At 41.2% G+C, this 22,977-nt stretch overlaps 2 protein-coding genes across 4 annotated transcripts in view; both read left to right on the top strand.

Annotated features, from left to right (window-relative positions):
• pkp4 (plakophilin 4) overlaps positions 1–16,022 on the top strand; it is a 66,561-nt gene extending 50,539 nt beyond the window's left edge. For both annotated transcript variants that reach the window (XM_029493043.1, XM_029493042.1), the window contains exons 9-22: positions 1,230–1,440; positions 2,268–2,400; positions 3,862–4,075; positions 8,590–8,773; positions 9,470–9,587; positions 10,235–10,426; positions 10,649–10,822; positions 11,052–11,202; positions 12,022–12,214; positions 12,677–12,761; positions 12,890–13,007; positions 13,112–13,252; positions 13,974–14,038; positions 15,224–16,022. In XM_029493043.1, the coding sequence (XP_029348903.1) occupies positions 1,230–1,440; positions 2,268–2,400; positions 3,862–4,075; positions 8,590–8,773; positions 9,470–9,587; positions 10,235–10,426; positions 10,649–10,822; positions 11,052–11,202; positions 12,022–12,214; positions 12,677–12,761; positions 12,890–13,007; positions 13,112–13,252; positions 13,974–14,038; positions 15,224–15,469 (2,225 nt within the window). In that variant the 3' untranslated portion in view covers positions 15,470–16,022. The remainder of the gene's footprint in view (positions 1–1,229; positions 1,441–2,267; positions 2,401–3,861; positions 4,076–8,589; positions 8,774–9,469; positions 9,588–10,234; positions 10,427–10,648; positions 10,823–11,051; positions 11,203–12,021; positions 12,215–12,676; positions 12,762–12,889; positions 13,008–13,111; positions 13,253–13,973; positions 14,039–15,223) is intronic.
• A 1,907-nt stretch (positions 16,023–17,929) lies between these two features.
• Positions 17,930–19,855, top strand: dap1b (death associated protein 1b). 2 transcript variants are annotated; one of them, XM_029530695.1, is made up of 4 exons: positions 17,930–18,107; positions 18,941–19,037; positions 19,200–19,263; positions 19,387–19,855. In XM_029530695.1, exons 1-4 carry the CDS (start codon positions 18,038–18,040, stop codon positions 19,501–19,503), a joined length of 348 nt encoding a protein of 115 aa, XP_029386555.1. In that variant the 5' UTR covers positions 17,930–18,037; the 3' UTR covers positions 19,504–19,855. The 2 variants fall into 2 exon arrangements, with proteins under 2 accessions (XP_029386555.1, XP_029386554.1); XM_029530694.1 differs by having other exon boundaries at positions 17,935–18,107; positions 19,197–19,263.
• Positions 19,856–22,977: the final 3,122 nt, after the last annotated feature.

Below are 22,977 nucleotides of genomic sequence, written 5' to 3'. Positions count from 1 at the left end.
ACAAGCCACCATAATGTGTTTATGCCAGCTATAGTGAGAAAAGACAAGTGGGGTGGAGCTCGAAGTGGTGTTCAATATGGAGTGAGCTCATTAGAAAAATCCAATTTGATCCGAGCCTATTCTTTGTTGTGAAATGTAGTTTCAATGCGCCACGTAGTCTTTGACGTTTTCTGGAAACTTGCACAGGTAGGAAGAAGATTTTATATTAAGCAGAAATATTGATCCTGTGCTGAAAAGGGGAATACAATCGAAATAATTCTGGTAAAATAGCAGAGCTGCACTGTGTTGTTGATAATTTATCTTCTAGGGTCTTTGAGAGATAACCATATTGCAGGGTAGAAGTACTGCCCAATATAGAAGTGCAGTGATGTGAGAAATTCTGTTTTTGGAGCAGCCCCACGAGTTGATGTCTTGGTTCCTGGTAGGAGGGAGTCTGAGCGCACGCATGCCCAGTCCTGTTGGAAAGCTGATAGAGATCTGGCTAGTGCAGCAGTCATGCTGACACACATCACGTGACTCTGTTGGGAAGGAGGGCTAAAGCCAACCAGCTTGTTTATGCAGTTCTCTGTTTGTGACCAATTGTGTTAAAAAACTAGGTCATAACATCACTTTGAGCGGATGAACAAAAGAAAGACAAGTGAAACAAGATGCTATCAGGCTGAATTTTGGACCTTGTCTGGAAGAATGATTTCTCCACGTTTGTGATGCTTCCAATTTACTAGCCTATCACTGACTGTTTTTGGAACTGGTCATGATTTACCATTGTCTCTCTGCTGTGTTTGGCAAAGTTAACCTAAGAATACAGTGGCGCAAAGGAGCAAGAAGGCGGTGAGGAAAGGATTTATGGATCACCAAGCAGGTTGAGTCCTTCTGTCCTCTTGAAAACCAGCAAGATCCCTCTGGCTGAAAACAATCTTGTAAAAACAAAACAACATGCAAACATGCCTTTGAAGGAGAAGACGTCTGCTTTGTGGAACCATGGGAGCTTTGTTTTATCCTCATCATTTATTAGTTCCAGATTTAAGAAGTTGCTGAGTCTGTTGGGGAGAGTGGCATGTTTTTATTTTCAGCTTGTTTTAAAGTTGTATGCTGGTGGTGTGCAAAGCTCGGAATTGATCTGAAATGGTCTGAAATGCAGCTAATGTGCACTCTGTCAACTGATGTGTGTTTTATTAATACTGAAACTATCTCTGTGAACTGTGTGGGTTTGGGTTTTTTTGGCCATTAAGGTGTGGGGAGTCTACAGCGGACATCCAGCCAGCGCAGTGCCATGACCTACCAAAGAAACAACTATGGTCTGAACTCAGCAGCCAGCTATGCCGACCCATATCGCTCAGCTCAGTACAGGCCCTCTGATCCAAACTATTCTCGTCAGGCTGTTGTGATGGACGATGGCGCCACCCGTTCGCCCTCCATAGACAGCATTCAAAAGGATCCCAGGTAAGCACTGCTCTCTTTCTTTTTCTTCTTCTTTTTCTTTTTTGGTAGAACTGTTTCTAAATCACTCTAGCCTGGGGTTAAACATGTGTAGTGTCGCACAACCAGCTATCCAAAGGGTCCACTTGTGCTTACATGGCGTCCCTGTTCTGCTGGGTCAACACCGGTGTTCACTTACTATTCCAACAGAGAGCCCCCTAAACAGTCACACACAGCTCTATCAGTTAAAATGGCTGTAGTATGCCTTGGTTCAGAATAGATTTTCACAAATGCTGAAGTGCTGTGTCTGCTTTCATCATGTTTATGTATTTTACAATAGGTTAACCCCTACAGCAAACCCCCCCCGCAACTCTTGTCCACACTTTGTGGGGTTACTACTTCAACTCATTGATGTTAGTGACCCCGGTGGGCCAGACCTATTCAGGAGTAAAATACCCCCTGGAAAATTTAAAAACAGTTGAACAAATATTTTGACCTGCCTTAGGTGTTGACGCATATAATTCACACATGCTTCACTGCTTCTCTTGCTCATCTTGAAAATCATTTTTGATGAAAAAAAAAAAATGTTCTTGAGTATGTTTTTAGAGCAGTCAAGAAACTGTGTATACCTCACCTTTTTCTGTAGTGTTCTGCACACAAAAGATCATTAATCAAGAGTGAGCAAGTTGGATTGTTCCATAGAACTGGATGTGAATATCATTTCCTGGATTTATCAATTTGCCCCAAGCTCTTGACAAATTAATTTTGAGGAACCCTGCCTGTGGAGGATACAACTTGATTTCTTTCTCTGTTGTCATGCTGATACCTTCGCGCCCCACCTGTGTTTCAAGGGAGTTTGCATGGCGTGACCCAGAATTAACAGAGGTGATTCACATGCTGCAGCACCACTTCCCCTCAGTGCAGGCCAACGCAGCAGCCTATCTGCAGCACCTTTGTTTCGGTGACAGTCGAACCAAAGCTGAGGTAAGCATTGTACTGATTCCATGCTGTGTCTTAGCTGAGTGTCTTAAATGAAAAAGTTGTATTGCAGATAGCTCTCATGCATTATGCACATTCTTTATCATGTTTCAATCATATCATGTTCAAAAGAAAGCTGCAGTTTATTATTACTGGGGTTTTATTTTAAAAGCTTCAAACATTTGTTCTATTACACCGCAAAATTTCTAACGATTCTCCAGATAAGTGTTGAACAAGTCCCAAATTAAGTTAGTTATTTGAAAGAAAAAACAAAGGATTTGCCTGTGCAGTGAGCAATTCCTAGAAACATTAGTGCTCACTTTTAGTTTTATCACCCAATAAAGTTGTAACTGATCTGCCAAATTCATTTCAATCTTCCTTGTTGCATAATGGGACCTATTTTTAGTGCTCTTGCCCCATTCCAGTATCTCAATAAATTCCATGGTGAGTCAGGGTCCTAACTGAAAGAAGTGATGTCTGGATAATATAAAATGCAAGCTTTACACAACAGTCTTTTTCCTTTGAAACAGTTGGCTATGATGAAAGGATAGCAGTAAAAGTCAATTGGTCCACCACTTTGGTTAAGACTGAAATATCATATTAGGTGTAATTAATGTTGTGAATTACAGAATTTGCTTAGACATTAATGTTCCCTTCACAATTATATCTTCGATGCCTCTTCTAGCATTAACACCAAGTCAGAATTTCATTTTGTTCAGTGCTTTAAACTTCAGGCTTTTGAAGCCATTTCAGAAACAATGGTATCCCAATTATCCCATTCTGTAGTTAGTTTTTGATGATGTCCATTTATTCCGGTGGATAGTGTTGAACTGCAAATGTTGCAGCATTGTGACATGCAACATTGATGCATTAGGCTTAGAGTACCAATGTGCCTTCATACAACCTCACAAGTAGAGCTTTCAACTGAACTGACTCCTTGTTGATTTTTAACAGAGTACTTGCTAATGTATTTGTAGTGGCTACAGAGGTGTTGCAACAACATAGCAACTCATCAGAGGCCTCACCTCCCACTAGAGATTCACACGGTCCTCTTTTAAAAAGAAATTCCTTTGTAATACTGTTCAGAAGAATCACTATGGTGCAAGGCCAAAACAATCCCCTGGTGTCCGATGTTTACATAATATGACAGAATTCTGATATCTGAGGTGTGACATGCAACATGAAAGCAATAGTGTCTGTCCTGCTATGCATTTCGCTTTCTGAGTTTCTGTGCCTGCCTCTTTTCATATACAGTTTAAAGGTTGAATACATGCACCACACATGCAATTTGAAGCCATCTACATAGATGTGAAAGGACTGCTCAGGCCAAAAACATAATGTGCATCCGGAGTGTTAACAGGCAGGAACTAAGACGCCCGTTTTTTATATTTTCCTTATAAATGGGCAATATTCTGTGCTTTGGAATAAAATGAAAATGTAATCGGCTAATTCTAACTCTCTTTATAGGTATGTCGACTGGGAGGGATTAAACATCTAGTGGACCTACTAGACAACAAGGTCCTTGAGGTCCAGAAAAACTCTTGTGGTGCTCTGAGAAACCTTGTTTATGGCAAAGCAGTGGATGACAACAAGATTGCTGTGAGGAATGCAGGAGGCATCCCAGCTCTACTCCGCCTGCTGAGAAAGACTGTAGATGCAGAAGTGCGGGAGCTTGTCACAGGTAGGTCAATCCCAAGGATTTCAGTTTGCATTGACATGATAAAAGATAAAAGCAGCAATTGTTTATATTTGAGAACCTGTCACCAAAAAATATGTTTTCTTAACTTTACAAGGTAAATCAATTCTGAAATGATCCATTCCCTAATTAGTTGTCTATGCTTTGTCGTAATGTCTCATCACTAACTAGAGATTAGGTTGAAATTAAGGTATTTTCCAAAAGATAAAATATATAATACTAAACAATAAAACTGGCTGCTTAATGTGGACTTACTTAAGAGCGTCGAAGTAAATTAATCAAAAAAGTTTTAGTGCTAGTGGCTCCTGTGGCTGCCACTACGTGGTATGATAAATGGAAAGAAATAAAACCACACTCCAAGAGCTTCACATCCTTTTATTACCACGAGAGCAAGGAGATATAGCTCATTCTCTGTCTGAAGATTGTCCCTGACAATCTGCTTGTCCTTCTCCTGGTCTTTACATAGGGCTGTGTGCAGCTCAGTTGTATTTGTGTGTTGTCTGAGCTCTGCAAACAGGGTATAAATCCATGTTGTTTTGGATCAGGGTGGAGCGCAACAGAAATAAGCAAGCCAAGACGTTTTGGCTCCCAGGTGGCTGAGTCAGCTGTTGGTGCTCGACTTCAAACCCCACTCTAGCATGGTCTCAGGTTACAGTCCAGTGGTCCTAAGGGAAGACAATAGAGCTGGTGTGCAAACATAACAATGGAGCATATGTTTACACAGGAAGAGTTTCAGTTTTTTGTTTCATTTTAATGTATGTATTAACACATAACAAATGAGAAGTCATCAACATTTAAAAAACACAAGGGCGTAATTTGTCTCTGCTAATATTTGCGCTTGTTTTAAAGCACATCAAAATAAATAAGAGTTTAGACTGAGAAGCACTAAAAATGCCTCTCTTCACACCATTCGTTCAGTTTTAGCGACTAACTTTGTTGATGTGTACGTCAACAACATTAGTCTGTGATTCTAATGTGAGCTCTGGTTTTCTCCCCCCATCGACTTGTCAGAGAGCCTGCTGTGACTAATTGGTAGTACAGGCCACAGGATGGGGAGCAATTAGAAAAGGTCGGCACTGCTGCATCACCTTTGGTTAATTAAAACTGATGAGAACAATTCCCTTTAAGAGCCTTCAGGTGGATGACAAGGATATCCCACACTATAGGATTAAGTGCCAAAGATACACTGCTTCAAGTGGGCATGGATAGCTCATACTTAGGTGGGTTGGGCAATATTTACAGTTTTGACAGTTAAAGAGCGTCTCTGGCAGTGCTGTAACAGTTATTTAAGAAACCAACCAGTTGTTTGGACTGCTCCCTTTGTCAGGGGCTCCCTTTCGGCTCCGCTGTGAGGTCCAGGTGTCAGCTATGCTTCATTAGGGCAAGCTGCAAGAACAAGCCACCTCTTGCTTCAGGTCAGGGGTCATGTTCTGGGGACACAATGTGATCTCAGCCCCCATGTCTTTCAGCAGCTGTTGTGGTTGTTGCTCTGCCTTTAAACAGCCCGTAAGATCGAGAGGCCAAGCTGATAGCACTGTCTTAAGTTGCAACACAAAGGAAACCAGAAAATGGTGCTTACAGGAGTGTGCATACACACACACAGAATTTATTTTACCCCGTGTTTAATAGCTTCTTTATATTGGCTATGAGCGTAACCACATGCTTAATGATGATTTCATTCTGTTTCTGTGTTTTGCATTGGTTCACTCATTTTTTGTGTTTATCTCCAGTTTTGTCCTTCAATAAACCTGTTTCAGTTTGTCAAAGCAACACCATTCAACAAGGCAGTCCACTGAGTCAGAAGATGCTTTGAACAGTGACCAAGTGGTGACAGTGGTAATTAATTCAGGCAAAAATTTATGCAAGCAAGACCTTTGAGCTTTGAGACTTTTTGAAAAACGAGAAACTTAATTGAATCAAAAAATTTGTATAGCCATAAGCAGCAATGCACTGACTTCAATTTCAACAAAAGAAAATGAGAAACGCCCACTAACCTCAAAAATACATTGCAAGCTGTTTTTCTGAGAGTTAGTCAATGTAGCATTGACAGGTTTCCAGTTCAACCCCCAAAAACTGAAAGGTTAATAAAATGAGCAGCTTCTGGATGATCAGCACCTTGCAGAGGATTTTGAAGTAAACACCCACTCAATTATTGCTTTACCTCACAGAGTTGATCACATTCTGACTGTGATTTACAGAGTCAGTCACAAATGATTCACATACAACCCTGCAAGCATACGATTCATCAGAAGTCATAGATGCACTATCACTAAACCATAAACCAAACCCAGCCGCATTGGCTGCCAGTGCTACATAACAAGATATACAGTAGCTTGTAAGGAAGGTCCATTCAGAGATCTTCAATGTAACCAACTATTTATGTTGTTGGAAAAAGTCCCTAATCTCTTGGATTATTGTTATTTTATTAGTGACTTAGACGATGAATTAAAATATTAAAATCCCAATATAGCAAGTTCACTAGCCAATCAGTTGGTTTGTTTGTTTTTATATAATTTAATAATATAATTTTAATTCCATTATGAATATCGCTGCTTGTTGTAGTTGTTTCATATGCTTGCAGTATGAAGGAGTATGAGTACATTTTCAGGCATAAGTCATACAAATGTGATCCTTTCTGGCCAGTTAGTTCCTGATCAGCTATGGTTTGACATTTCATCGTCTCTGTACTGCCCTCTGCAAAACCCCAGAACCTGTTACAGAGCTGCCTCCAGTCAAAAGAAATGTCCATTTAGTTTTTAGTTCAGTTCTTGGATCAGTGCTTCCACTGCTGTTGAGACATTCTAACCTGTTTTGTATTTTTTTCCATCTCTCTGTTGAACCACATTTGCTCTCTGTAGTTTTAAGATCTGGATAGACTGTTCACCAATTTGCCACTGCAATGTTCTTTCTTAGAACAATTTGAGAACAATGTTTTGGACTCTGTTTACTGACACAGATCTGCTGTCATATCTGTTTGACTGTAAGTTCAGACTTTTTTCACATCACACTGAAGTAGATATGGAGTTGATTATGGGGTTTAAAGACCAGTTAAGCTCAGGTCAAGTAGCACGACAGTTTACGTGTTATCTCAGTATTGGCCTCATTCCAGGACAATCCAAATGTCTCGTGAGAAAAGCAAGGACAAAATTGGGATTTCCAGCACGTGGAGCAGAGCTCAATCAATCACAGAGAGATTTGGTTTGAATTGTATCCCACAGACCAAATACAGCACAGACGTGAGCCCACCCAATTTTAGCTGTTTCAGTATGCTGCCCCTCACACACCACTAGAAAGCTCTGATGAAAAGCACACACTGCATTTTAACATTTAGGAGGCAACTATTACTTAATTCTCCGCTTTGCTTCAATTTGTTGTCAGTGTAAATTGAAATAATGAAACTTCACTATTAACTGTTAAACAGATTAAAACTGATTGAAGTACCTTGATTTCGTCTTAATAACCATAATCGTAAGTTAAATGACTAAACAATTGGCTGAGACATTGTCTGGCTGTATAGTTTTGCCAGCTTTGCTTCTTAGGGAAACAGCTTGTCAAGATAATAAATACGGAGGTTAAGATAGAGGATGATAAGAAAGCTAATTATTATTTTTGACTTCTTCCAGTGAAATGTCCTTGTGTACAAAATGTATTTACAAACAGACAGAATTTGCTCTTGCCCAGCTTGCCCTAGTCTGTAGGTCATGGGGTGTATTCTGCATTAGCAAACCAAGGTTTGCCAATTATAGAGCAAAAACAAAAGAATTGCAAAGATCATGAATTTGTAACAAAGCAACTACACTTAAACCAAGAACATACATGAATGCTGTACATGAACCACAGCATTTGCTGTGTCAGCATTGGATTTAGGTATTAGTCATGCATATAGTTGTTCATATTTTTGGCAGATTCCAGCTCATGTGGCATTAGCCTGCTCCAAGGTTACTGGTTGCCTGCAGAAGTTAGGCTGTGCCTTGGTATAAGCCTAGCAGCAAAAGCCGTCTAATTAGAGGAACATGCTACATGCTGGCTAATCCTTCACAGATGTAGCATCAAAGGCTGCCAGGACTGCCCCTGATTATCTTCGGTTACCAAAAGTATATTTGAATGGAGTGAAATGATGGCACAATTTCTAAAGACCTCACATTATTTATATTTAATTTCAAATGACTGAGCCAATGCCATATGGATGCCCGCCTAGTCCTCTCTTTTTCATTTCAAGCAAATAATCTTCACCCTGAAGATATTCTGCCCAAAAGAAATTTGATATGAATGTCTGATGTCTCAATGCTAGAGATGTGGTTGATTTCTGAAGAGGAATATTTTAACATCAGCTCTGTGTGTTCATGTCTGCCTCTGCCTTTTTCTAAGTTTATTTGTGGGCATCCTCACAAAGTGAGTTATTTAAAGCACACGTTGCTGGTTTCTCTGTTGCCCTAACTGCCTAGGTTTGCGTGCATGCTTCTCAATGCCTGTGTTTGCCTATGTGTCTGTCTCTTTAGGGGTGCTGTGGAACCTGTCATCATGTGATGCAGTCAAGATGACAATCATTCGGGATGCCTTAACAACTTTGACCAACACTGTGATCATCCCTCACTCTGGATGGAGCAGCTCGACCTTTGATGACGACCACAAGCTGAAGTTCCACTCCTCTTTGGTGTTGAGGAACACCACAGGCTGTCTGAGGTGCACCACCTGAGGAACACACTTGGCACCAGCACCCCGATGTGGACATTTGATGGTGTTACAGCTAGTGAACTATGCACTCATTCTGCACATAGCTATTCTTATGTAGTCTTTGAGGATGATTTAATTGTGGAGTGACCTACCGTAAACATAAACAGAAGGAAGCATTTTGAGACTTCTCAGAAGTCACACTCACGTGGTATAAACAGCTTCAGAATGATGGCAGTTTGCTTTAATTTAATGCCCATCACATCCATATTTTTTTTTTTTATTGACTGTGTTTATCATAGTCATATTACAATTTTGACCTGACCTGTCTCTGTTTCAGAGACACTGTGTTTAATGTAGAGCTCAGCCTGTATTTCGTGGAAGCCAGTTAAGCTTCGCACATTTATATGTCGGTATTGTTGAGTGCGTGTGTGTGTGCAGACACATGCCCATATTTATACAGCAAACTGCAAGAATAAGCTTCAATCAGACCACACACATTATACATTATTGATGGTAAATGGGGATGGCAGAACCAAATTGCATATTACTGTGAGACACATACCAACGCACACCCTTTCATTTTGTATGTTCACGTAGGCTCATTTGTTTGGTGAGTAAAGACTGAAAGGCCTAATCTGTGTGTGTGTGTTTGTTTGTTTGTGTGTGTACATATGCATGCATACACGTGTGTGTTCTCGTTAAAAGGAACCTGAGTTCAAGTGGTGAGGAGGCCAGAAAACAGATGCGTATTTGTGAAGGCCTGGTTGACTCGCTGCTGTACGTCATCAAAGCCTGTGTAAACACCTCTGACTTTGACAGCAAGGTACACAAAAAGGGGCCCACACATTCATGCACACAGTTACACACACTTAAGCCAAGAGGAAAACACGCTGCCGTGTGATAAAAGGCTCTGGGGGGAAGACCTACTTACCTTGACTGGATCATTTTATAACAAGTGTGTAAATGATCCTTACAGTAAAACCGGTCATTAACTGTATCATGTTCTTTGACTGAAGACAATCCATACATACACAATGATGGACATTCATAATCAGGTAGCTAGCTCACTGATCTACTATACAGTCATTTTTTGAGTGGTAGAAATGTACTGTATTAGTTATATCTGTGTGCTAGGGAAGTTATAGGGAATCAAGTCTCATGGGAACAGGGAGCGGTAATTTTGTCTAACACATATACCCACTGACACTTTATGAGATGAAAACTACAGAGCTCAAACAGCTTGGAATTTAATCAATTTAATCAAGTCTGGCTATCGCTTCCACTGGAAACCATTTGGTTCCATGTCCAATCGATTTGTAATAAAGCTAATAACAGAGCTTTGTAGCACACATTGGCTGTAGATACTGTAGCAGGGCACAGTTTATTGCATTGTAACTTCGTCGTGGCAATTTATAAACCTGCTGCTACAACTACCCACCCAAACCCTTTTCTTTGTCTGCCTGCCCTCAGATTGTGGAGAATTGTATTTGCACTCTAAGGAATCTGTCCTATCGCCTGGAGCTAGAGATGCCGCCTTCCCGCCTGATAGTGGGGCAGGAGCTGGATGGATTACTGGGCAGTGAGTCGCCAAGTAAAGAGGTGGATTCCAGCTGTTGGGGCAGGAAGAAGAAGAAGAAGAAAAAGAGCACACAAGAGGACTCGGTAAGCCATGTTTTGTTTTATAAAGGGTTTCAGACTTAAATTGAAAAATAAAGAAGTTCTTACTTATTCATATAAAAGAACTCAGTTGATGTTTTTTTTTTGTGATCATGAAGAAATTTTTGCAGGATGGCAACCACACTTCATGTGACAATGCTTTTTGCACTTTTTTCAGAAAGTCTAGAAAACACATATATTGAATGAACACATTTGTTTTTTGTTCAGTGGGACGGTGTAGGACCCATCCCTGGCTTCTCCAAGTCTCCCAAGGGGGCAGAAATGCTATGGCATCCTGCAGTGGTTAAGCCTTACTTGACACTGCTGGCTGAGAGCTCAAATCCTGCTACCCTGGAGGGTTCAGCCGGGTCGCTTCAGAACTTGTCTGCTGGTAATTGGAAGGTACTAAAATGTTTTCATTTGTGCACACACGTCCAAATCCACATATTCTAGATATCCTTGGAGACAGTAGGATTTACTCATCTGTTTAAGAAGGAGCTCATCTTCTTAGTGTTAGACACACAGGACGTCTGTTTTATACATGGAATCACAAGTTACACACCTTACACACCACCCATTTCCTGTGTGAAATCTCAACTCTTTTAAAGTTCTAATGCATTTGTGTGCACAGTTTGCAGCATATATACGTGCAGCTGTACGTAAGGAGAAAGGACTACCAATTCTCGTGGAGCTGCTGCGGATGGATAACGACAGGGTGGTGTGTTCGGTTGCCACTGCTCTGAGAAATATGGCACTGGATGTCAGGAACAAGGAACTTATAGGTTAGAAGTCACTCATTAAAATAATCTTCAGGCTGTAAAAGGTTCAGCTGGACTAGACAGAGTTATTAACACATTTTAATCAAGATAATTCTTGACATTCTTAACTTTCTTTTCCTTAATGCACAAATATTCAGTAGCATTTACAGCTTGTATGATGATGTGCATTAAATGTACATTAGAAATGATCCAACTGCAAATTAAAAGCATGTTTTGTATGATATGCACTCTAAAAGCATGGATTTGCTTAATCTGGATTTTTAAACACATCCATGCTGCTTGTTATTATTTTCATTTTATTTTTCCTCCATTAAAACTGTATCATTAAAGTTTTTATGTGCTTAGTCTGTGTTAAATTAATGAAGAGTTCCAGATGCGGCAATGCAGGGATAGCCAGGGAGGGGGCAGGAAATGTGTTGGCTGAAGGTGTTTTTGCTTATATATCTGTGGGGGGGACTTTGTGCTTAGTGTATTCAGGTGCTTTAGCTGGGTTGCTCTGCTGAAGGAGAGATAGAGGAAACAGTCATTTTTAACACCAGGATGCACACACAGCAACAACCTTGATAATGAATTGTTATTTAGGAAACCTGCCTGCCTCACATAGCTTCAGTTCATATGAATATATCATTCATGATACAGAAAGTGCAGAATGTAGTTTTGGGTCACTTTTATACATTACGTGGCATTCAAAAAATGCGATGATTGCCTGCATGCAGCAGCCTCCCCCTCTTCTCTGTATGCATAAATGTCTGCCCCCAAACCGTCTGTACAGTATGTCAAAACATATTAAACGCATGTTTCACTTTCCCTCCTCCCCCTCAGGAAAGTATGCGATGAGGGACCTGGTCAACCGTCTCCCCGGGGGAAACACCACCCTGCTGTCTGATGAAACCGTGGCAGCCATCTGTTGCACCTTGCATGAGGTCACAAGCAAAAACATGGAGAACGCCAAAGCGCTGGCCGACACCGGTGGCATCGAGAAGCTGGTCAACATCACCAAGGGCAGAGGAGACAGGTGTGCTACAGCAGCATGTATTTATCCAATCACTTCTTGTCAGCGTAGAGAAAACACAGTAATGAACCCTCTTTCTTAGGCACGTGTATCAAATGCTCACACAGACAGATATCAGCTGAATGTGGTTAGTGGCTGGGTTGGACAGTCTGTCCTGGATAGTGGCCTTTTTACACAAAATCTACTTCAAGCACACATGCACATGCGGACACACATATTTCAATGTATGGGGAAGGAGAAGCTATAACCAAAGGGAAGGTGAGTCTTTTGTGTGTGTGTTTTAAGGTTGTAAATCCCTGTGGAATGATAGAGCTATTCCCAGCCTGCTATATATTCAGTAATGTTCCAAGTTAAAACATACCGAGGACATTCTCTTCCATCAATCATATTCTCCTGTGATACTTACAGTGGACTACCTAATCAGGTTAAAAAGTAAAAAGATGTGTATGTTGTTCATTTCCCCAGGTACTCCATAAAGGTGGTAAAGGCAGCTGCTCAGGTTCTGAACACACTGTGGCAGTATCGGGACTTGCGAACCATCTATAAAAAAGTAAGGACAATGACACAAATTCCTGCCGCATGTGATAGTATTGTTAAAACAGTACTGCCAAGCATGTGTTTTACAACAACCAGCACTGCTCTACTCATTCAAACCACCGCTCTCTGTTTCCCTGACAGGATGGATGGAACCAAAACCATTTCCTCACTCCTGTATCAACACTTGAAAGGGACAGGTTCAAGTCCCAGCCCACCCTCCCTACCAGCACCATTCAAATGTCCCCAGTCAATCACCCTGGTAAGTTCTCTCCACCACAGGTTCAGCCTGATGAGAATACATATCACCAGTGAAACAGGAAAACCTCTGGAATTTGTTATTGAAATGTGTTTTTCTTTTCACAGCTACCAGTGCCACGTCGTCTCCTGCAATGCTGGGCATCAAAGAGCATAGAGACACTATCAAAGATTATCAGAGAGCTCAGTCAACTATGCAATTTTATAATTACCAAGGGGACAACAGTATTCATAAAAGTCAGTATACAGGTACACAAACAGTACTCTTGAAAATCCTTTCCAAACCATATCCATCTCTGCACCAGACTAATCACAGTTCTATGCTCTGGTCCTCTGTGCAGGGTGTTATCTGTTTTATCCCTTCAAACACTCTGAGCAGATTCCCCCAAAGCTAGCCGGCCCTAAGACAGTCAGTTTAATTTACAAGACTTCAGAGCCTGTCTTGTATAGGAGATGGTCTGGGGCATGAAAAAACCTGCCCAGTGGTGCACACATTCTCACACACACACACACACACACACACACACACACACAAAGGCACCGTTGTCACCCAGCCCATGTTGCAGCTTGCAACTTGAGCGGGCACACAGACGTACTACATTCACATGAGAGCTTCGCCAGACCAGTTGGCAGGAACGTGGAAGGGCAAAGTAAACAAAATGATCTGCAGCCTCAACAGTCCATTTATTACATAGCAAAGTGGAAATTCAGTTTCAGGATTCCACTGGTTCGATATAGTGCCAAAAAAAATACCCATCCCATGAGTTATGTAAACAACAGGACACCAGTGGCTAGCTGTATTATTTGGTGTTTTCCTTGCTCCAGCTCAGCTTAGCAATTTTTGACCCTGGTCTATAAATACAGAATGCAGAGGTTTGTCCTGTGGGCATGTACTCAGATTTTCAGATTTTGTTTGTATTTAGTCCCACTCTTTAATTTACAGCAAAACATTTTCTACTGTTGTTTGCAGGGTCTGGAAAGCCACCTTCATATTACTATCCATCACCCACAAGAGAAGAGCCCAGGAGAACACAGGTGAGTATCAGTTGTACTACATAAATGCTACCTGTGTGACCCTGTTGAGGCAGGCACACAGAAAGCTAAAGGCAATTTAGAGTCACCAATCAACCTGAACGTGTCTTGGGACAGTGGGAGGATACTGGAGTACCTGGAGGAAACACACGCAAGCACAGGGAGAACATGCAATCTCCACACAGAAAAGGCCCAGGAACCGGGCAACAGCTCTAACCACAGCCACGCTGCCAGTATTGAAAATGATATTAGTAAATGGAATAAACCAGTACAACAAGCTGCAATATTTGTTCTCAACTGATATGATGATTGTTTATATGATTTCAAAATTGGTACCAAGCCCTGGTTTGCGATCCTTCCTCTGCACCGTATAAACCTGGCAGGGCCAACCAGCTTTTCCACCCCACTTCACTAATACGAGGAGGCTGACACGTATTCCACTGTGGCAATGCTGGGAATGACCCAGCACATCAGCTATTGTTTGAGTGAGAGTGAATGTGACTGCTGGGATTGGTATAGTCTGGGTGCATCTCAGGCACCTGTCACTGCGGGGCACGTCCCTGTGTACCCATTCAGATATTGGGCACAGTAAGGTGGATACAAAGAGAGAGCGCTCATGTGTGCTCCATCCCATCACAGCTAGACCTGCTAATGTGTGAAGGCAGTCATTACCCTATTTATTTCAAACAGGATTTCTACATTTACCTTCAAGCTGTTTTCTTTTGCATTAGTGGTCAGAGACTTTAGTGGCAAGAAGGTGATTGTCTAGCTGACTAAAATATCTCAAGTCAGACAAACACAAATACAACCTAATGACATGTACACTGTCATCACCCAGTGTTCTTATGAGGCTGCAGCAGTAGACAGTGTTCAAGTTGAATTCATAAAGCATAATATTGTCGATTACAGTAGCAGTTATAAAACAGGCTTTGACTTTAATGTTAATTTTTATAATGGAGTGTGTAGGATGATTGCATAAGCCCTGTTCTCTTTTTCACTCATCTGTCTCACACGGTGACAAGATAACCTACCATTTCAGTCAATCCAGCTGCATTTAGGTTCTACTAACTCTACCCACCTCTTCCAAAAGTTCTCGTCAGTGAATATAGTTTGTTACTTCTCACTGCTGCTCCTGACTGTATTCTGCTGAAAACATGTTAAACACGGCTTGCCTGTCTCTTTTTGCAGCCTATGTATTATACAGAGGAGCCGGGCAGGAGGAACTACGATACATATAGAATGTACCTGCAGCATCCCCATGGCTATGATGACCCGTACTTGGAGGATGTCATCACCTACCCACCTACAGTTGACTACAGCTCCCAGCCTCATGGACTGAAATCCACAACCAACTATGTGGACTTTTATGCTAGCACACGGAGGCCTTCCTACAGGTCAGAGCAGTATCCTGGCTCTCCTGACTCCTGGGTATAGGTCTACAGATGTTCCTGTGTTGTGACCAAGAACCTCGTTCATCCCTGATTCACGTTTCAGGGCGAAGAAAGGAGCATCTTCAGCCTGCAACAACGGCAAAGAGCCGGTAGCACAAGATCCGATGAACTTTTTCATGAACTTGGCTTTATAAGTGTGTTTGTTTTAAAGTGAACATGTGTTTACGGGGTGGGGGGAGTTCAACTGAAGGATGGCAGATGGAAAGATGGAATGTGTGCCAAAGAAGGTAATCAAGGAAGGGTTTATTTTTATTTTTATTTAGTAAAAGATGGAATCATGCTGGGGATCTGTTGAGGGACGAAACAACACTACTGTGAGGAGACGTGTTCTACTCTGTCTAGATGTTAGTTTTATTTTCTTTACGAAACTCTTAGCTGTGATAGCATGATGAACGGTGTGAGTCATGTGAGCAAGGGTCCGTGGTAAGAGTCAAGATGGGGAACTTGTATGTGCTAAAGCCAAAATGGATCATGAACTCATATCTCTAAAAAAAAAAAAAAAAAAAGTAACAGTAAACTTATGATGTTAGATTGTACAGAGGGATCAAATTATATCTGTACTTAATGTTGAAGCTGTGTAATGCCATGGAATCTTGTACATTTCATTCATTTTATTGTAAATACAGAAAAAAAACATGTTACCTGGTTTACATTCATCAGCACTGGTTAAAAAATCAACTTGTGCCATGTTAAATCTCTACAGATATATCAATATATGAAGAAATATGTGGACAAAGATTGCAACATAACACAATAATAAAAGGTCAGTTTTGTTTTTTAAACACTGAGTGCATCTTTTCTCAGGCACAGTGAAACTTTACTGTTTATTGCCATCTTGCTATGGAACTGAACAGAAATTAGAGCTAGGTGATCCAAAGGAAATCTGTTTCCAACAGTTCTCATTTGAAAAAGAGGTTTCATTATATTTTATTTATTATATAATCCCAGATGTTAGTGATGAGCCAGCAGGCCAGTGATTTACTCCAGCTGTAATCAGAACCTGGTGCTGTGCTTCCACCTCTAAAAACAAATTTCCTCCTGGGATCTGAGGAGAATCATACATGTTGTGATTGTTTCTGACATCAGCGTTGTGTTTTGCAAAACCCTTGATTTTGCCATTCATTCACATCTGAAAATAACAAATTAGTACATGAAGGTAAGCAGATTATTAAAAGCACTTAATTTTAACAAAATGTATCTCACCTTTAATTATTCATGAGGTTTGTATCAGCTGAATATTTCAAGGATGTGAAGGACTATGAACAGGTGTTAATCCTGACATTGCTACAAAAATAGCTGACTTTCTTCTGTGCAAAACACCCCTCATAGCTTGGGAGAACTCATGTTGAAATAATAAAACTGGTTGAAACATTTCAGTTTGAACCCAAACTCCATAGATACGTAAAAAACATCAAAGGATGAATAAACGAATTGGCTTTTTGGAAAGGATTAAAGCTTGGACTAAGAATACTACGAGACAAAAAGTCCAAACAATAAGAAATGGCCAAGGCAGCCACGTCCACCTCTTTCATACACTGTGTGGTCTGTCCTGATTCACCAGCCACTTCACCTGCAAGAATGTGTCCACTGACCAGACGTCACTGGACACATTGATTCAGTAATATTCATTATATTTTTACCAGACTAAACTTCTCGAGTCTTTAAAACAGTTTTTTGCCTTGAAAATCTTTATAAAAGCAAAAAGTCTGAAAATAAAGGACCGCCTGGAGGTCCTTGTTATTTCAGATGCTGTTAGTTTTGAATATTCCCAAACAGATTTTAAGTTAAATTAGCATAAAGCCGCAGACAAACAGTTTGGCGAGAGCTTTTACAGACCCTGGAGCTCTGGAGAAACAGCTGCCAGTGTGTGCTGCTGCTCTCTGCAGTTCAGATGTTTGATTTGTGTGTTTGTGTCTGCATTGTGCATATTGTGAGCTCATTAAACACTCAGTGTAGCTGAACCACACCCTGATTTAAAAAAAAAAAACAAACTACTTTATCAGGCAAAATAAGTGGATACATCACTGAAGTTTGCACTACACCTCATGATATACTAAATAAAGTTTATTCAGTCGAGCTGATCCTGTTTGAACTGCATAGTGCTTCACTGTCACACTGTCCTGCACAGAGTACAGTCATTGTTTGTTATTTGTAACTCCTGTCATTTTCATTTTATGGCACAGTCGTAGGCCTATATCAATTTATATTTCCATGAAAACAAAACAAAACAGCATTTTAAGCTGTTCATGTTTAGGCCTTTCGTCACAAAGATGCGGCTTAATACATTTTAAAGTGTCTATTTGGTACAAAGGCTGCAACGTTTTCCAAAATGAACTCTTAATGTGTCTGAGACATTTTGTTGTCTCCAGTTTCACTTCAGAAAAGGAGAAACAACATCTGCGGGAGGAAAAACATGCAAAGAGGCGTTTCCGCGAGCGCAGACTTCCTGTGGCCACGCGGGACGTCATCTGCTCGTGAGCATAAAAACAACAGAAGGAGCGCTCCGCCGGAGTTCGGTGTCGCTCCGCTTCTCTCCGGAAACTTTGTGAAAATGGTGCAGCAGCTGGCCAAATGCGGGCCGAAGGAGCCGTCCCAGCTGAAGGCCGGACACCCTCCTGCAGGTATGGACCGCTGCTTCTTCCTCAGGAAACCGAAGACGTGTTTGTTTTCAGATTCTCGGGGCCAACTCCTCCTCCCCCGGAGCATTTTAGCTCCTGTTTCATGTGAGGAATGTTTGATCGCGATCGTATCGGGAGTCTTGTTTGTTTGTTTGTTTGACTCCTGTGGTCGTGCATCAGTCGGTCTGCTCGGCATTTGCATCCCCCCCGTCGGTCCGCATGACTTTATTTACGAGGCCTTGGCTCAGAGTCAAGTCGCAGTCGCACCGTGTTCTCAGGCTCACTTCAATGGCTGCAAAGTGTGGACCGCTATTTCTGTGTGCTGGCCATTAACACTTTGCAACTTTTAATGGTTTTTGCTGGTCTACCCCCCCAACACTGAAGAGGTGAAGTGTCCAGCTTTTAATTATGAAAATGAGGGGGGGGGGGGGGGGGGGGTGAAAATGGCATTTATCCTGGACCCTCCTACTTCAGCCACCATTGTTTGAGGTTTGGCCCACTTGTTCCACTTCTACGTGCTGCCATCTGTGTAATATTAACTGTATGAGTAACCCTAAAAAGGCAGCGATGGGTTCAGTCAGAGGATTTATTTTTCTTTATTTATTTATTTATTTATTTATTATTTATTTATTTTTTCAGTTTCCATGCTTAGAATTCTTTTTGTACGAGGATTTTACTTTACTTCTCCCAGAAACAGTTGGTTTTCATGTGGATTCTGCATGCATACTAATCTTTAACAGTTGTAAAGCTCATTTGCATTTGGCATACTGCTTTATTCAGCTTCTCTTGTTTACAGATGATGCTTCTAACAGTTTTTTTATTTTGTGGGTCAATAGTGAAAGCTGGAGGTAAACGTGTGGCCAAGAAAAGCTTGGAAGAGAGTGCCACCCATGGGACTCCAGAGAAAGAGACAAAGAGATCTGACAAATTGAGGTAGGCCAACAGCCTGCCAGAACAACATCTAATGAACGGGCAACTCCAAGCAGATAAAAATGAGAGATACGGAAGACTTTTGAAATGTCCAGTATCATTATTAGACTGTTTGATTCAAACGCTAATTGAGCCTCTTGTATCTGAAACCTGTTCTTGCAGCAGGTCCTTTGCAACCTCCAACAGGATGCAACAAGTTGGCATACTTCTCTCTGGGACTCTTGACAAGGTCAGCATACACTCATTTTCTTTATTCCCATTTTGAATAAACTTGCCAGCCAAACCAGTTGAGGTGCCTTTTAGTCCACCGAGCCTTGTGAGTAACAAACTTTTTGTCTGGTGTATTTTCCAGCTGAGCCATGACTTTCCAGAGACACCAGTGAGTGTGAGGCACAGCAAGGTGCGCCCGGCGGTGGAGAAGCCCCACTCACCTCGCACCTTTTTCATCCAGCAGCCAAGGAAGTACTGAGATGAGCCGTGTTAAGTCAACTGGAAAGACAAACATGAAATAGACACATGAGGGGTTCTGACAGGTGGCCTGAAGGGCTGACAGGAAGAGTGCTCATCAAGCTCTGTATTTCCTCTGTAGAAAAATGAGTTCTCGCAGGCTGCGCTTGTTTGTGATGTTATATACCAATACTGTAGTTGTATTTACCCGCTGGCAGATGAAATTTTGGAGTCAATATGTTTGAAGAGGGTTTGGGGATGTAAGTGTTGATTTTGAGATTTTCTTTTTTTTTTTTTCCTTGCAAGTAAGCTCGTCTGTATTGCTTTGCACTTATTAGATGTAATAAAAAAACAAATGAAGAATACGGATTGCACGGCTGTGCTGTTGGTCTGAATTAATTTCCTGATTTCCTCAGCAGTAAGCAGAATTGGCCACTTGGTGGCACCAGCTGGTCATTTATAACCTGCTGGATAAAACAAATGGACAATATTGGCAAAATCAAACTTGGAACTATATTCACCGTAATGGCCAAAATAACATTTACTACTTCAGAAATCTCTTCAGTTTATGTTTAACTTTTTTTTTTTTTTTAACTGATTGAACTAGGCAACAGAGACTTACTCTTTGCTGGAGGGCTCCAACAATACAAGATCCTGGTGCTAAAGGAAGAGTTTTTAGTGACTACAGATGATTTCTTTGGATTGTTGTTGTTAGTCAGAATGTAAGAGCCCTTTGAGGGTCTCTCATGAAGCCTGGCTTTGTCTCATCAGGTAAAGAGAACCACCAAAGCTGCTCAGCTTCGCTTCAGGACATTTTGCAGCAAACAATGTCAATCACAGTATGTCGGTTTGTGATAATAGAAGAAACAAGTGTTATCTTGCTCATAAAATCATATTTTTTAAGATATCAGATAAAATCAGGCCTCTGTTTAAGGAAACAGTAAGCTGTAGCCAATAGTTGAAATTCACATTTAACATCATAGTCATTCAGTCTGTTAATGTAGGTACGAAGGCAGAAACCACAATTTAACACTGTCGGTGTTATTTTGAAAGTGAACCTTGTGCGAAACATGTCTGGAGGCCTTATCGTATGACTGTCAGATTCATACCACAACATGAAAGGGGCTGCAGTTTGAGTTGTTGCTGTATTACTGTGGCACAAGTCACCTCAGGAAGAGGAACGCAACAAACTGTTGATGAGCACAAGCCTTGGGTGCGTTGCAAACGAGGTGGAAGGAGGCAGATAAATGAGATGGATGATGAGCTGGTTTCCACTTAACATTCCTCAGCCTGCGTACATCACAGCTTCCACTAGCTTCTCCCATGTTTGTGCTCTCACATTGTAATCCACAGTCCTTTCAAACGCATCCAAGGTGACCTGCTCTCCCAACTGCAGTTTTCGTCAGTGAATTCATTTATTTTGACGTCACATGACATTACCACCAGAAACGCATATGTTTTGAAGTGAAACAAATACGTTTATGCAAAACAAACAAACAAACAAAGCAACCAATCAATCCCCAACCAAAACAGACATGAAGAAAGTCCATCAACATCTTTTTTAGAGAGGGCTTTTCTCTCATTGTGTCACCTACACCAGCCGCTTTCTTATTGTTTTATGTCAAAATTTCTCATGTGAAACGAGTCAGCTTTACCAAATATCCTATTTCTTCCATCGCAATATAAATTCAACTTCCAAAACAAACTGCGTTTTGTTAGTTGGAAGGTTATTCAGTGCCAACATCTTTTCACTGCCGTCAAACATCAAATTTCATGAAAATATTTTCCTTCAGGTGAAGAAAAAAGCAGAAGCATTGATTGCACAACATTCCCCTTGTCCGTGTGCGATGTGCATCATGTTGTTGTGTTAATCCGTGTCTCTTTATGAAAGAAAGTCCACAAACAATATCGGCTGCTCACTTTATAGCCAACAAAGTACATGATGATAGCCTTGTAAACACAATGTGTCGACCTTAAATTCTCTGTGATGCTCATGCTGTTCACACATGCCTCTGACACCATCTGTGTCTGAAGTTCAGAGACCTCTCTGGCTCTGTTTGAAGATTGGAGCAGTTGGTGGTCTTACGCCTTGCAGACATGGTCTGCGTCTCTGCCAGTGTCTGCCCATTCCCAGCCATCTGAGGAGCCTGGGTGACCCTGCGACGCCCACCACACTGCTGAGAAAACAGTGCACACCGGCTGTGTGATGCCGTCTCACACTGAGGAGAGGATGTGCTTTGGATTCCCAAAGTGTAGCCTACTCCTGTTACTCCTGTATGCCTATGCTCCAATAACAAAGATTATCTCAGTGCATAGTTACAGTTTTAAAAATAGCATTTATCTGTTGCTGAATACCCATTTTGCCAATAAAAAAGAAGCTGCGTGAAACATTGTTGCCTCATGAGGTCGCCATAGACTAAGGCGTTTTGCGAGCCTCGCTTGCCAGCCCAGGCTGAGTTTGGAAGGCCCTGAAGTCGCGTACCTTTAATTACAGCTGTGCTGCTGCATTGGCATCACTGGAAACCTTTCGATTCTGTGTTACCTTGACAGAAGTTTGGTCTCTCCACAGAAATAACATTTGAATTAAACCAGATGAAATGCTATCGTCAAGAAGTCCACAGCACACCCAGACACATCAGTGCACAGAGAGCTGCTGAGTGACATCCTGCTTTTAAAAGCCACTAATTCAGGCCTAAATCAATTACACAACATTTACATAAACGCTTTGACTCTTGATTCGAACCACCCTCCTCCACTGTCCATCAGCAAGGAGGAAATTGCACAATATAATTACTGTGATTGTTAACTGTGGGACAAGTGGTAATTTTAAATGAAGGCATCAATTAGTACTTCAGAGTAAAGAGTGCCTGAGACAGACACTGATGGGAAAAGTTTTTCACTTCAATGAAACAACAAAATGTAAAAAGTGAAAACACTCAATTCACGTGCAAGATCTGCAAAATTGCATTTTGGCGAAGTAAAACTAAAGAAATATTGGTGGTTAAATATATCATGCCTAGCCCATCAACAAGACCAGCTCCTTTCAGAGAGATAAAACATTCATGAAGAGCAGTGTTTTATTGTTGCAACCAGTCCAGGTGGTGCCGGCTGCTTTTTTACACAGTTTGAGGGTTTAATGTAGCAATGGATCGTAATTTATGGTTGTTTTTATGTCTCTCTGCAAAGTGGCAGGAAATGACAGGCATGCGATCAATCCATCGCACATCAATGCTATCTTGATATGAGATGGAAGTATCGTTAGGAATCATTCTTGATTACTAATCAATGCAGACGTTTTCAGTGATAAACTAAATCAGCTCAGCTTTGAAATGTAACCTAGTGGAACATGTTTATTAGCACACAAAATGGCTGAAAAGTAACCCATCGAAATTAAAATATTTTAGATACTTTCACCCTGCAATCAGGTGTTTTCCTAAATTTAAAACTGATTCCTTAAAAAATTCTAGGCTCAGTTGGACACAGCAGTCCTACTTTT

This window comes from Echeneis naucrates, chromosome 21 (assembly GCF_900963305.1).
Source record: "Echeneis naucrates chromosome 21, fEcheNa1.1, whole genome shotgun sequence".
Lineage (NCBI taxonomy): Eukaryota > Metazoa > Chordata > Actinopteri > Carangiformes > Echeneidae > Echeneis > Echeneis naucrates.
This window is presented reverse-complemented; position numbering and strand designations above follow the sequence as displayed.